At 43.0% G+C, this 15,843-nt stretch overlaps 1 protein-coding gene across 4 annotated transcripts in view; it reads left to right on the top strand.

The window, feature by feature from the left end:
* The window catches only part of CPEB4 (cytoplasmic polyadenylation element binding protein 4), a 66,296-nt gene extending 61,055 nt beyond the window's left edge, over positions 1-5,241 (top strand). For all 4 annotated transcript variants that reach the window (XM_045500997.1, XM_045501007.1, XM_045501002.1 and 1 more), the window contains one exon: positions 782-5,241. In XM_045500997.1, the coding sequence (XP_045356953.1) occupies positions 782-1,009 (228 nt within the window). In that variant the 3' untranslated portion in view covers positions 1,010-5,241. The remainder of the gene's footprint in view (positions 1-781) is intronic.
* The last annotated feature ends 10,602 nt before the right edge of the window (positions 5,242-15,843 follow it).

The following is a 15,843-nucleotide window of genomic DNA, read 5'->3' as shown; positions in this document are numbered from 1 at the left end:
CTACGACTAAAAATAACCAACTCTTTTCTCACTGGTGAATTAACAGCCAGGTTATTTTTAATGCTTGAGAGACTCAAATGACAGGTTGGCCTATTGAACACTGGAACAGACCCAGTTTTAGAAATTCACCTCTGACTTTTAGACTGAAGTAAACCATTCTTACTGACAGAGAATAAGGCGAGGTTTTAGACTGTGAGTACTATGGCCGCGTCTTGTTTGCTCAGAGTTCCGAGTCTGGGTGATTATAACCCACGATGTGCACACTGTAAATAGAAACCGTGACCCAGCCTTTATTACAACTTAGACGCTTATGACACAGAAGTCAGGCATCTTCCCTCTGATGTGAATATTGAAGTGCTATTTTGTGGAACTGGGAAGCCCTTCGTTGGTTTTGTCCAAATTACAATTCCACATATGACAAAAATCCAGATCCACTAATTAAAGCGATGGTTTGTGTCTATAAAAATGCTCCTGTGGGTTTAATCTCGTAATGTTCTAAACAGTTGGCTTCCCTTTTTTATTTCTGGCGGAATTGTTTTTCCTTTGAAAAGTGTTTCTTTAATAAGACAGAAATGTAAAATGATGAGTACAGAAGCCTCACCAGGTCCTTAAAGATGGACTGGACTGCCTTCATTTCAGGAAAAGAGCTACTGACCCTTGTTTCGGGGCACCCCGGCACAGATTGATTCAGACAGAGGTTGGAAGTGCACGCACCACAGTAAGAGGTGCCTGGACCATTCACTGAAAAGTGTAAACGCCTTCCTTTTATTTTCGATTGCAGGTGGAAGTTAAGCCATATGTCTTGGATGATCAGCTGTGTGATGAATGTCAGGGGGCCCGTTGTGGTGGAAAATTTGCTCCATTTTTCTGTGCTAACGTTACCTGTCTGCAGTATTACTGTGAATATTGCTGGGCTGCTATTCATTCTCGTGCTGGCAGGGAGTTCCACAAGCCCCTGGTGAAGGAAGGCGGTGACCGTCCGCGACATATTTCATTCCGCTGGAACTAAAGGGTAACTACAGTGCTCATTTTCAGGCCTCAGAATAAGTGCACTCTTCTGTTAATTCTGACCCCTTCCTCGACCTCTTCACGCTGGCATGTCCTTTTGTAGCAGCCCGTAACTTAACAATAGTGTAACAAAAAGAATGACCTATAATATAGGCGTTTTGTAGATTCTCGTGTCACTGAAAACAGTACGTACGAACTCCTTTTTCGTATTGCCATCGTGTTGCACGGAAGTTTTATTCTCTTGTGTTGCTGGAGACCAAGAGGATCCAAAACTTCCTGTAACATTTTCTTAGAGGAGAAAGAGAAATATTAAAAGAGAAATGAAACAATAGAGTATTTTGGGTTTTTAATTAAATTATTGTTAATAATATAACATATAAGAATACTTTTATTAAAATTAACCATGCAACAGTAACACTATCAGTCTGTCCTGACACAGTTTTTCCCCCAGAGAAGTGCTTTTGCCTTTTCCTTTCTTTCTTTTTTGCCTCTCTTTTTTGCCATTCCCCCCCCCCCCACCGTTTTATTCATTTACAGCAGTGGAGGAAGTTAACAATTATTAACAGGAAAGAGCATGTTAAAGCAAACACAAATGCATGAGCAAGATCGAAGCAGCATTAGAACAAATTGTAAGGGTTTCGAGGCCGAGTAGAATTTCATGACGCCTCCGAGTTACTACCACAGCAGAAAAAAAAAAAAAAAAAAAAATTAGTAAAGTAGGCAGAGCTAGGTTTATTTTCTTTTCAACCATTTAAAAACCTTTAGAATGTAAAAATTGGGTAAATGTACTACTGAGGGGAGTGCACTTAATTTATTTTTAAACTTCCTCGTCTGGTCACGGCCCCAGGAAACCTACCAAAGCTAGAATTAATGACAACTGGTGGGAAAACTAGCATTTCCTCCCCCCCGAAGAACAAATGTATAAATTTTATTTTTGATGTTATATATAAACTCTATATCCTAATTTAGTAAACACTCATCAGGTGTCAGCCTTTGCTCTCCATTTTGACGTTAAAAAACAACACAGAACAGAACGGATCTAGAGATACCTCAAGGACATCAGTTTTGATTTTGTGTTAGCAGTACAATTGTAGCCCAAAATGGGAAACAAAACCAATATACAAATTGGCTGCCGATTGGCTTACTTTTAGATTTAAAGTTGCTTTGGGTATCCTGTAATTTAGTTGTAACATAGACAACGGAAAAAAAAAAAAAGTTAAAAAAAAAAAAAAGTTAAGTAGTTGCAGAGTGTTTTGCACTGTTGAACTAAGTAACTGTGTAAATCTGTGCAAAGGTACGTATGTTTATCTTACTCTTCCTATAAAATAAAAATAACATTACCGTTTCAGAACTTAGCATGGGACATAGTCAGTGTTTGAAGTGCCAACTTCATCAAGTAATGCATGCTTTATTATACATAAAATTCTAGCTTCGAAAGGCGTTATTATGTGTTGAACAGTACGCTTCAGGGGTAAATTTAAAATAGTCTCTTGAAGCCCTGGTCATGGAAGTGACTTTTATTTTAATTGACATTCTCTTATCAAATGCCCTACCCACCACCAAAAGGATTATTACCGGTGTGCAAAACATTAAAAAAAAATCCTGCTAGTTGTGCTACCTAACAGTACCGTCTTGGATCCTTCAAAACCAAAGACTTGCCCCCGCACTACGGTGGAACCACCTGGCTGATGACCCCTGCTGATTATCGTTAGGAAAAGCAGTCCTTTATTTTTAACACAGGCTTTAACGAACTGCATACCTGTTAAGTTCCAAAGGTCAAAATGGAGGCATATGCTGTCTAATGGTCAGACATAGAAAGGGAGCTGCTTTTAAAGAATTCCCTGCAAATACGGAAAGCAGTCATGCGAATGGAGGGTGCTCTTGTGTAGCTGGTCAGGGACTTTTTTTTCTTTTCTCCTGAACTACATAATTCTAACCGAAACGTTCATTTGCCTCTTTTTATTCTTTTCGATGCTTGTAGGTGGCTTGGGGTGTGCTATTGTACTGTTCCTACTCAGTAAACAGGTGTGATGAGTTAACAAGAAATAACACTGTTTGAGAACTAGCTTTGAATAATAATTTTTCCCTTTGTACATGACCTGCTGAATTTCGGTACAGTGTTTTTGTAGCTAACTTATTTTGTCATGCACATAATGTATATTTGTTATGCACTACTTTTGTATATCTTGTTTTTCCAACAGTGAACATTTTTAGGCACACTTTTCACTGACGGGATATCTCTTTATGCAATACCTCAATTTTTCATATTGCAAAGAGTAGCTTTTTGTACTTTTATTACTGAGAGATCTTCATATACTTCATTTTTTAATATAAATAATTTTAATAAATTTTATTTTCTTATATTCTGCTTTTTATACATTTCAGTGCTCTGCATACATTTTAAATTATGAATGTTGTGCACTGGCAATGCTATTTTAGAGTCTGCAGAGAAGAGAAAGCATGTTGCTTAAACATCCTTCCCCAGCACCAGCTATTGGTGTACCTATAATTTAAGAAATAGTCTATGTAAAGTCACAAATTAATGAAAAAAAATTCGCATGAAAATGACAGATAACACGGTAGTTCCTAAAAAGACAAAAAATTAAACGCATAAGCATAGGGTAGAAATTTAAAATAACAAAATTGTCTACAGCTTCTTACTAAGTTTTTAAAATTATTCACAACGCAGACATTCTTGGTGAATGTTTAGCCATTTTTAATATTAATAAATTGATGTTAAGTGTTTGATTCAGAGATGTCTGCTCTTTTAATTATATATAAAGGAAAAAAAAAAATAGCCTGCCGTGGGACAGGTGTGTAATGTTAGTATGCATGACTAATGTAAGAAATTGTTATTCTACTAATATTTACTTGTGATTGTGTGACAAGCGTGTTTACAGATTATTTGGTTACACTTCAATTTACAGGGCATAAACAATTATTATCTATTACTCTGAACGTTACTGATTACATGTCCTTCAGATTACACGGGATTGTAGTTGGGAGTTACCATGTAACTCAAAACATAATTAACATGGAATTAGTTTACAGATTTTAGGGTATCACTTCAATTTACCAAGCATGTAGTTCTAGCACACTAGCATGGCACCAGCCATGTACTTACAATGTAGTTACAGAGTAATTACATGGTTATTTTTGCAATGTAAAATAAAGTGTTTCTGATTATTTTCTATGTAAAGGAACCCTCTCTCCCTTCCCCTTCTGGTCCCCACGCTTTGGTATAATATATATACTTCTCCATACACAGACCTCTGCAGAATGCAAAATAAAACTTGCAGTGAACGAATTTAGCATTTTATGAGAGTGCTGTTGGAAAGACTTGATAATTCACCCCTTTTGTTTTGAAGAGTTGAATCTTCTGTTAAAAGGTGATTTAAAACTTGAATGTGATGAATTGTGGCAAGTTAACTTCAAGTTATGTGCAATACTTATTTCAAACTTTTGAAAGATCTTTGCAGTGTAATTCTTTGTTTTTAATTGCAGACATTTAAAAATGTCATTTTCTACTGTTAAGAGTAATCCTCTTTCTTGCTGGTGTTTCTAAAGAAAAGAATCAGAAATCAATCTTTCTACTAATGTAAATTTGAGATTATTTTTAAAAATGGAATAAAAGAGGTTTTGGTCATTTGCTTTATTTTATTATCTTATTTTAAAGCTACTGTGATTGATAGCATTGTAAGAATTGGGACAATATTGTATTCAACTGTTTTATTTTTTATATTTTTAAAATTTAAAGTATAATTAGTTTTTATAATTTTCATCAGATTTTTGTTATATTTTTTGGAAGTGAAACTTTTAGCAAGTGGGTGTCTAGTTTTTACTAATCCCTAATGTTTTTTTTTTTTTTTTCCAGTGTATTGCTCATATTATCAGAAGGAAAAGTTATTTAAGTATGTCAGTTAATTGTACTACTTGGCTGAATTTCCATATAGTTTTTACTGTGTATGGGGAGGTTGTAGTATTTATTATAGCATTTTAAATAAGGGTAATTCATTTTTTATTAAAGTCATTTTCACGTTAAGTTCCTATTTTTGTATGTTCTACTCTTAAGTTATATAACACAGTTCCTTTTTTAAAAGAGTTCATTTGTTGAAGTGCTAGTGGAAAATTAATGTTATTAAATAGTTTGCAAATGACTATTTATACCAGTATGCATATAATTTTTAAATATTTGTAATGTGAGATGTTGAATGAATAAAACTTTTAACTCAGCTTTCTTTTTAATATACTTATTTATTTGCAACATGAGTAGGTTATGCTTCCATGATCAGGAATGAAACCTTTAAAAAATATTAGGTGTATATCTCGGGCCAAGGCAGAACATACCGATACGAAAAGATGTCCAGCCATATAGGGACCAGTCGCAAGTATGCATTGCTTGTGTAAGTTTGTAAATATCTGTGGGTTGTTGTCTTTGATCTGTACTATTTCACACGTTGCCCTGCAGAGTCCTTTTTTTTTTTTTTCCCTTTCCTTTTCTTTTCTTTCTTTTTTTTTTTTTTTTTTTAAATAGCCTCCCGTGTGTATGGGAGGCCTCGGCCAGGATTCGAGCATTCGGTCACCTGCTGAAGGCCAGTGTCCAATAAAAGTAAGGAAAGGTCAATATGTGGGGGGTTTGATTTGTGGTCTTTGCTAATGAAGAGCCTTGATTTTTGGCCACCGTACAAGAGGATCTTGGTTAATAAGTCTGGACTTTCAAACCCCTAGTTTTTCCCCGGATCCTAACGTCACAGGATATGGCCTCTGGGATAATAATCTCTGTAGCATATGAATTCAAAAAGTACGATCTCTGACTCGATTTGTTAATCACGTGGACTACCGAGCACCACAGTGTATTCGTGTTTACATTTGACACCACATCTTCAAACTTTTAACTTCAGGACTTATTATGGCATGAAGCGTAACACGGAGAATGTTCTGTTTTGTCAAATTTAATTTCTGTTCTTTCACACCTCGAGGATAGTAGTCTTAAGACGAGAAGAAGCCGTTCTCGTCCTGAGACAAATGGACTGTAGAGGTCTTTTGCATCTAACTTGTCTTTCCAACCTGTAGCTCTTCCAGCTCTAGGGGAGCCTGAGGGGCCTTAGCCTGAAGGGCTGAGCAGCGCTTAGATATCCCCCCGGGAATACCGGGTCACTCAAGCTTTGGCTGACAATAGCGGGGAAAACTTATGTTCCCAGTTCAGTGAAGGGCCCCTGAGGAAGCCCCAGGGGACATTGGAGATGTGGGTGGCGTTTGGTCGTTTGGTCGCCACTTGACAACATCCCTGGGCGTTTTGGGTTGGTTTAGGCACTTAAAGTAGGGGCAAAAAAAAAAAAAAAAAAAAAGACATAAGTAGATTCCGGGGTTTTTTTTGGTTTTTGTTTTATTTTTGTTTTTGTTTTTGTTTTTGTTTTTTTTTTTTTTAGAAATATTTATGTTAGGCAAGTGCACATCAACTGTAAGCGATATGACAAATCTGAAAATAATATGTAGGCGCAACACGTGGGTGTTTTAAATCACAGAACGGTGAATCTGTAGCGTGTGAGAGGCTATTTGGGCTGCATTTTCTTATTCACTGGTAGTTCACCCAAATTCACCCAAAAAGGAAAGTTCTCTACCCCATTCTTCACCATCCTTAACAATCAAGTTGTTTCATAACCTCTTTTGGTAATGGCTTTGTATCCACACCCAGTTCAAAAGGAAAATGATTTTTTTATGGATTTCTTTCTTAAAGTTGGATAAATACTCCCTTAAAGTCTGATCAAAAGTCATGGGGAAAGTAAATTCCTGATTTTAGAAATTAAGGAACTGTGGAGATGTCAGTGATACAAAAGAGTAATTCTTTTCTGAAGTATGTAATGGCAGAATAATAAACAAGGAACTCCATATTTATTTCCCAAATCGGGATCTTCAAAACAGTAAGGTAATCCTTTCTATAAGAAACAGACAAAAAAAAATGTGAAGTTCGGTCATTAGATGAACATAGAAAATAAGGCACCCTGTTTCGTGGACAATCAAATCGTGCAATTAGCTTGCTGAGGCTTTGAGAGGTTGGACAATGAAGAAACCCATTTTACTTTGTTTAAAAGTGCCTCCCCCCCACCACCAAATTTCTTTGCCTACGGTCTCTATTTACAGATAACACAGGGCCCCATGGGACATACTTGGGATCTATTGCTCTCCATTTTAGTATGTGTACTAGTATCAGGAAGTCAAAGAATCTTACCGTTTTTTGTTCTAGAAGGTCTCTCGGTCCTGTCCCTCCTTAGTTATTCCCAAGGCTGGTAACCATTGTCCACGTTAACTTTACGGGGCTTCGAAGTCATTGCCTAGCTTCTAACCCCTGCACCGTTTCCGGTTTAGCTTCTTAATTCCCCTCCCTCTACTCCCAGTTCCAGAAGAGAGAAGTTTCTTTGCAGAATGGACCGTCACCTTAGGAAGCGATTGTTGATCGTGCCTCTCCCTGGCTCAGAGCGGCCCTTACTGCCCATGCGTGCCACGGCAAGTGCTGCTTCAGACAAGCACCTTGTGGTTTGAATCTGCCCTTCGTGACATGCTGTCTTCCTGATAATTCATGTCATTTCCCAACTTTGAAAATTTTCCTTCGCAAATGTCCCCCGCAACCCCTGCCAGTGCTCCGAGAGCCGGGACCGCAGGCTTTGAATAAACTGTAAGAATTCAGAAAATGAACATTCGTGCCCTACTATGAACTCTTCTGCAGTACCAATTCAGTCTCTTATTAAAGAACATTGTGTTTTTGGCATGCCTGAACCTTGTCAGAATATTTTAAGTTGGAATCTTTTTTCCTAGTCAAATTGGGTGTCATTGTTGACTGGCTGGAAAAGGAGAGAAAAAAAAAAAAAAAAGTGTCTTACTGTGATTCAGTGCGGTGACCAGAGTTGGAAAAGAGCCCTGTGTCGCAAGGAAGTTAAAAATGAACAGCAGTGTCCAAATCTAAGCCCGAGCTTTCTTTATCCTTTTCATTGGAGTTCTATTTCGGTAAGCAGGGCTTCGATACCATAAAAATGTCAACGTGATTAAGCAAATGTCACCATTTAAAGAGATTATTTTCCACTCGTCTCCCACCACCCCCCCCTCCCCCAACACCAAGAGAGAGAGAAAAGGACCAAACATCCCCAGGAATGACCCTCCCACCCCGCTGCAGAACCCGCCACAGGTGGCAGGACATTCAAAACGTGTTCTGGAGTGAGTTAGCCAGGATGAGAACTGGGTGTAATAAACATGTGTGAAACTGCATAAAAGGTCTTAGGCGGGGTCCAGTACAGACCTGAGCCTCCTTATCTGAATGCGTGGAGGCAGAATTCACCTCTCATAGTTGAGGGAAAAGGGAAGCGGCCCCTTGTGTGTTTAGCTGGCTATTGAAGATTTGATTCCAAAGACCTGCTATAGGGTTGGGGGTAAGGGTGTAGAATGGCCTCATCTCTCAGGTGACTCTCAGCTCGCCTGACTCGGCAGTGAGGGAATGGTTTGATTCTGGAAGAGGCAACCCGTAATTGCTGGCTACCTTGGTATGTTAGGCACTTACATACATGAGCATAGTCAGCACCCTCCCTTCCCCGCCCCCACCCCCACCCCCACCCCTGCCCTGGGAGCTTCTGAACAGGAGACAGAACTATCTCCAGGAGAAGTTGGGTGTCCCGCAAGGTTACACAACCCATATGAGGTAAAGGCTGGGTTCAAGCCCCATCTACCAAATCCCACGTTCTTTCCCCGTAAACCTCACTGCCACGGGGATGGCAATGGACGGGATTTTTTTTTTTTTCTTCCAATTGGTATTTGCTTTTAAAACAGAAGCTTCATTCTTGAAACTAATCTGGGCACAAGGTATCATGTTTGAAAGTATCGAGACAGGGAGAAAAAACAAAAGTTGCAGGCGAGAATGGGAGTTTTGATTGGGTCTGGGCCATCTCTACGATTCTTGTCTATCTACTGGCTTCCCTAAGTGTGTGTCTTTGGTTCAGTGACCAGAGTTGGCGGACTTCTCCAGGAGTAAGGACAAGGGAGTTGAAGTGTCATTTCTATTCACTTGGAGGAGCTACAGACTTCTTAATGCATACCTTTGCTTTTTGACTGAACCACCAGTGAAAGACCAATCAGTTTGGGGCGGGCAACAAAGACCAAAGGAAGACCCTTTCCTCCAGCACCATGAACCCCCCAGTTCCAGAATCACGAACAGTTCTCGAGTAAGAATAACAATTACAACAACAGCTAGTGATGAGGTTTCTTTTTCTTTCTTTCTTTTTTTTTTTTTTGGAGTGAAAGTGGGGTTCTGGAGCCAAAGACCAAGGAAGAATTCTTGAAGACGTCTTTGGTGCAAAAGAAGGTGATTTTACTGAAGCACGGGGACGGGACCCGTGGGCAGGAAGAGCTGCCCCAGGGACCACGAGGAGAGACTGGGTATATACTATGGGGTTGGGGGGAGGTAAAGTCCAGGGGAAGTTGCCAGTGAGATTTTCATATATTAAAGAAGACTCCCAGGATACTGGAGGCCTGGCTACTGCCAGGCTAAGGTTGTTTTTCTTTCCAGCAAAGCATTAAGGCAGTAAGGAGTTCCTGGACATTTTACTCCGCCAGCCTCAAGTATTTGTCAATGGGCGGCCGGTTATAAGGAAATTTAGTTCTATCCACCATTTCCTTCTGCCTTCGTTTCCCACATCACTGTGGAGGGGTGATGGAGACTGAGGTCCTGCGGGACTATGATCTCTATCAGTTAACCATTTGTTTTTCCCCTTTCCTTCATTCTTGGGCAGCCAGGAGTGCCCAAGGAATAGCACACATCCCACCTGGTTGGGGGTGGGAGTGGGGGGGGGTGCGGCCCCTCAGCTTGCCTAACGCTCCCCCATCACCTAGCACGGATGGCGTGCCTACCAGATGACAGGCATCCCGCTTGCTATAGGCGTTTCCTCTTTCCAACCTCCCACAACGCCACGAGGTAGGTGCTGTTCGTGTGGCTAATGTTCCGAAAGGTTAACCAGTCTGCAAAGCCAGGATTCCAACCCAGGCACACAGACGCCCAGGTCCTGTTTGACCTCACCCCCCTTTTAAGTTTCCAACCAATCAAAGAGGAATTGCATGAAAATTTCACCAAGAAGTGATACTGCGGGGCGCCTGGGTGGCTCAATCGGTTAAGCGTCCAACTTTGGCTCAGGTCATGATCGCACAGCCTGTGAGTTTGAGCCCCACGTCGGGCTCTGTGCGGACAGCTGGAACCTGGAACCTGCTTCAGATTCAGTGTCTCCCTCTCTCTCTCTGCCCCTCCCCCGCTTGTGCTCTGTCTCTCTCTCTCTCTCAAAAAATAAACATTAAAAATTAAAAAGAAATGATACTGAAAGAATACCATTTTACAAATCCATCGCAAAATCATTGCCCTTTATTGTCTCTGACAAGGATGTCTTTAACAATGCTGTGATAGCTATTTTTGGTTGTAGTTACGTCATCTCCTAAATTGAGAAAGCCAAGGAGAAACCCGACCAACCAAATCACATGGGTGTCAAGAAAGGATATCTAGTTAGCTAGACGGATGGATGGGCAGATGGGTGGGTGTATGGATGGACAAATGGGTGAATGGATAAGCAGGTAGGCAGGCAGACAGACTGACAGATTTGCATACATATTATATACCTCTATACATCTGATATATTTTTTTAGATTCAAAGAAACTCTCACCCAGGAGAAAGGGTTTTATTTCTTCCTATAGAACTATAATTGAACATGTTCTATATAGAGATCATACAAATCAAGCCTCCCCTCACGCATCTCATTCTTGAGACTGCAAAGTCTTTGTAATCTCCTCCAAATAATCATGAAATCCAGGGCGCCTGGGAGGCTCACTTGGTTAGGTGTTTCTTGATTTCGGCTAAGGGCCTGATCTCACAGTTAGTGAGTTTGAGTCCTGTGTCAGGCTCTGCACGGCCACCACGGAGCCCGCTTGGGGTTCTCTCTGTCCATCCCCCGCTTGCGCGTGCATGCACAGAAACTCTCTCTCCCTCAAATAAACAAACTTAAAAAAAATGGTCCTGGGGCACCTGGGTGGCTCAGTTAAGCATCCGATTTCCGTTCAGGTCATGACCTCACGGTTTAGGAGTTCAAGTCCCGTGCATCGGGCTCTGCGCCGACAGTGTGGAGCCTGCTTGGGACTCTCTCTTTCCCCTCTCCCTGCCCCTCCCCCCTCTCTTTTTCTCTCTGTCTCAAAATAAAAACTTAAAAAAAAAAAAAATAGCTCTGAAATCCAAAAGAGCAGGGAGAGGCCTTCTTACTGACAAATTTTCCTGGTGAATTTTAAAATGGCACACGAATATTTTGCTTCTGGACTGAGATGTCAGGATCATTAAAATAGATTTCTGCAGAGAATATATATTCTTGATTATATACATATATATACACATATATACATATATACACATATATATTATATATACCCCATATATATCATATATCATATATATCATATATTATATATATCCATATATAATATATATGACATATAATATATACATATACATATATGTACATATACATATATGTACATGTATATGTACATGTATATGTACATATATATGTATATAAAGAGAAAGAGAAGTGTTTGCCATTTTTAGAGCACCGGAGCTCTGGAATACACAGCTTTGATCATTGCTGCAGCCTGAACAGCTGTTTCTGAACAGATGTGATGCTAGAGAGCCTAGAAGAACCAACTTAGAATGTTTGAACATAGATTTGCAGCAACACCCTTCTGAGGGAGACATTAAGGCCACAGCCAAATACAGTCATCAGCAACTTCCTTTTTCTTTGCCCCCCAAAGAATTCAAACCTAACAAAGAGCAAACTCGACACTCTAAAACTGGAAAGGATGCAAATGGGGACTCAGATTTAGTCCCCTAAAGTGTCCTACTTAAGTCAGAATCAGCAGTCCTCCCCAAGGGGTGTCCCGGGGCGGGTCAGGGGCGGGGGGAACGAGGGTGGGTGAAGGTGGATAGTAGGGGTTGTGGGAAGAACTGGAAGAGGCGGGCAGTGGAATTCAGTTAAGAAATACAATTTTGTGTCAGAGGTCAGTAGCCCCACCCTCCACACACGCTGCAAACAGCTGGGGCCACAGCCGTCCACACCATTTCCTCTCTCGTCCGGGACGGGGACATTTTGCAATGATGGCAAGTAGTTGCCCACGATGGCAGAAAATTGGAATCTTTCCTGGATTTCGGTGTATTTATTTTATATCATTTTTCCCTTTGAGTTAATACGGAGAGCGCAGCTCCATGACCTTCAGACGTGGGGTCGGTCTCTGGGCGCCTTGATCTGTTTCCGTCCGGGGGTTAGTGCCCTCAGTACGTGTTAATCATTATTAGCATCCAAACGACCGCTGTTCTTATTATTACTCTCTGTGCACTTAGAAAGTGCTGGTCCCTGTGCTGGGTTGGGGGCAGGACAGGGTGGCAGGGTGGCCGTGCGTGCGTCAAGCAGGAACCCTCTTGCTGCCGCTGTCCTACATCATTTCCCTTCTGCGTATTCTCAGCATTCTGTCCCATCCAGCCGGCAAGGGTTGCCATGGTGACGGGGAAAGTGTGGCGACTCCAGGCCAAGTGCCGCTGCTGCGCCCTGTTCTTGCTGTCTCTTTTCCACGTTGGGAACGGGATTCCTCCCACGGTGGGGAACCATACCCTGCACAGAGGGTCAGGACTCTGCTACCGATTTGAACACAAACTCCCAGGGACTGTGCCCTGGAACCCTGGTGTTCTGGAGAGTTTTAGATGAGCCAAGAATCTTTCACTTTAGGGAAATAAGCAGGAAAAGAAGGGGAGGAGCTGGAGATTAGGCCTGGAGTCTGCCAGCTGACAGCTCCGTCATGCTGCCTTCCAGCAAATACGATTTTCCCTTCCTCCGCTATTTCCCCTTTGCCCTTATAAATGGCAAAATGTAGGCAAAGGTGGCCCCAGGCGTGGTGTTGGGTACTAGAGGTGACTTGGATTTAGAAGTCAGGCTCATACCCCAGAGACAGGGGACATAGTTCTAGGGTGAGACCCCAGGATTTCTGTCCCTTTGCCACCTCTGGGTGAGTGAATTTGCCCACTTCAGTTCAGCTCTGAATATTGTTTGTCTCACCAGTCAGAAGGGGTAAAAAAAATGAAATCCCCATCTTCGGGGCGGAGGTTAAGTCTTCAATGAGGCAATCATAAAAAAAGCAGCATTTAAACAATAAACTTTGGAGACTGTCATTATCATCACCATTATTGTGCCAGATCTGGCCATCGTGGCCTGCCAATACCTTGGGGAAGTCCCTTCCCCTCTCTGAGACAGTGCACTTGCTATCTCTGTATGGAGGGGACAAGGACACCGGTCACCAGGGCTGTGGTGAGAACCAAGTCAGGGGAACGCCCGGTCCCCTGCCCCGCCTCAGCATTGCCTCCTTGCGGTCACCCTCCCTGCTACTGCCTCCACCTGCTACAATTCCTTCCCCCCAACATCCACCCCACCATGTTAGCTGGGGTCAAACAGAAATCTGGCTCGGCCCTTGCCGTGCCAAACCCTCCCACAGCATCCCATGGCCCTGGAGATAAAACTGCTTGTGTTTTCTCGGGGCACCTGGCTGGCTCAGTCGGTTAAGCGTCCGACTTCGGCTCAGGTCACGATCTCGCGGTCTGTGAGCTCGAGCCCCGCGTCGGGCTCTGTGCTGACAGCTCGGAGCCTGGAGCCTGCTTCGGATTCTGTGTCTCCTCCTCTCTCTGCCCCTCTCCTGCTCACACTCTGTCTCTCTGTCTCTCAATAACAAATAAATGTTAAAAAAGCCAAAAAACTGCTTTTGTTTTCTCAAGCCCATAGGCCTTATGGGATCTGGCCCCGGCCCCCACCCCCACCTCTCTCCACTGTGCACTCCAGCCACACTGCGGCCCTCCTCCGATGCAAGCCCCTTCTTCTGGGGCAGGGTCTTCCTACCAATTGCCTCCTCAGTGAGAAAGTATCTGCCTACCCCGCCGCCTCTCCCCGACCTCAGACTTCAACTCAACTCCTCCACCCTGCAGGACTTCACTTAGACATCACCTCCAAGAGGGCTTCCTGAATCGCTCCTTCTCAAGTCTCCCCGTCCCGCCTCCCCACCCATCACACTTTGTTATCAGAAGCACACCTTCGGACTAGTATTTCTTACATTGTGTAATTAGCATTATACATCATTTGTTTACCCGGTTTTTTGGGGCGGGGGAGATACTGTCTTACCCGTGCTTGTGTCCTCAGGAGCAGTCATGTGCCGTGCACAGCGTAAGTGCTTAATAAATGTTTACTGAATGAGTGACTCACGGGATTTGGATATTAGTTCTCTTTCCTAGACCTGCTCTCAAAACAGCCGCCAAAGGATCTGTGCTTCAGAAGGAGGGCCTGAGAGCTGATGGGGCCCCAAGGCTCAGGTATTTCACAAGCAAAATAGAGATCGGAATGCCAGATAAAGGTAGCTCCGAGCCCTGCAGTGCTAATGGGCACCAAGTTCAGTTAGGGATATTGTTCAAACGCAGGCTCTGATTCAGCACTCCTGGGGGACTGAAACTCTTGTCTTTCTAACAAGCTCTCAGAACTGCTTCTCTGAACTGCTGCATCGCAGACCATGCGGAGAAGCAAGAACTTTGGCCTCGTGAAAACCTTGAAAATTTTTTTAAGTTTATTTATTTTGAGAGAGAGAGAGAGGAGAGAACCAGTGGGGGAGGGGCAGAGAGAGAAGAGGACAGAGGATCCCAAGCGGGCTCCGCCCTGACAGCAGAGAGCCCCGTGCGGGGCTCGAACTCACAAACTGTGTGATCATGACCTGCGCTGAAGTCAGACGCCTAACCGACTTAGTTACCCAGGTGCCCCCAAGCCTTGAATTTTTAAACCTTGGAGTCCCAAGGACAGGGCGAGCTTAGTGGCTGGGAGGGGTGGTGCGCACACCTCCTGAGCTGGAAGCTTCTCAGACCCAGGATCCAGGGGCCAAGAGGGGAGGAGCGTCCTCTGGATACGGAGAGCAGAGCAGCCAGATGGGGTGAAAGGTCGGAATCAGCTTTGTTTTAGACTGTGCCTCCGTCTCACAGAGAGACTTCTACCCAGGAGTTTGCTCATTCATGTATCCCTCATTTCTCCAGCAAATACCTGCTGAGGATATTATGTATCCTGAGGATACTGTGGGGACGAGACAGGCAAAGTCTCTGTCCTCTTGGCGTTTACGTCCTGTAAACAAAGACCTGGATTTGAGACTTCACCTGTGTGTGTAAGAGAGAGAGGTCTGGGTGAGTCATTTCAACTTCTGAGCCCTGGCAAAATGCGATGCCTGTTCCCAACATGGGGAGTTTCCGGGAGATTCTCAGGAGACAGTGCCTTACGAAGATAAAGCATTATTTATTTATTTAAAAAAAAATTTTTTTTTTTTCAACGTTTATTTATTTTTTTTTTTTTGGGACAGAGAGAGACAGAGCATGAACGGGGGAGGGGCAGAGAGAGAGGGAGACACAGAATCGGAAACAGGCTCCAGGCTCTGGGCCATCAGCCCAGAGCCCGACGCGGGGCTCGAACTCACGGACCGCGGACCGCGAGATCGTGACCTGGCTGAAGTCGGACGCTTTACCGACTGCGCCACCCAGGCGCCCCACGAAGATAAAGCATTATTATGCACAGAACCACTCATCCGAATTTTGAACTTGCCCTCTATTAGCCAAAGGTGGAAATCTGCAAAGGAGAATTATATTGAGGGGTTTCCTTGTTCAGTCAATCATTCATCCAAGTGTTTGCACTGTTCTGGGCTCTGGGGATATTGTGGGGGCGAAGTCTCTGTCCTGTAGGCATTACATTCAGAAGCAGAAA

This window comes from Leopardus geoffroyi, chromosome A1, assembly GCF_018350155.1.
Source record: "Leopardus geoffroyi isolate Oge1 chromosome A1, O.geoffroyi_Oge1_pat1.0, whole genome shotgun sequence".
Classification (NCBI taxonomy): Eukaryota; Metazoa; Chordata; class Mammalia; order Carnivora; family Felidae; genus Leopardus; species Leopardus geoffroyi.
The sequence above is the reverse complement of the archived record's forward strand: the minus strand, read 5'-3'. Positions and strand labels throughout refer to the sequence as shown.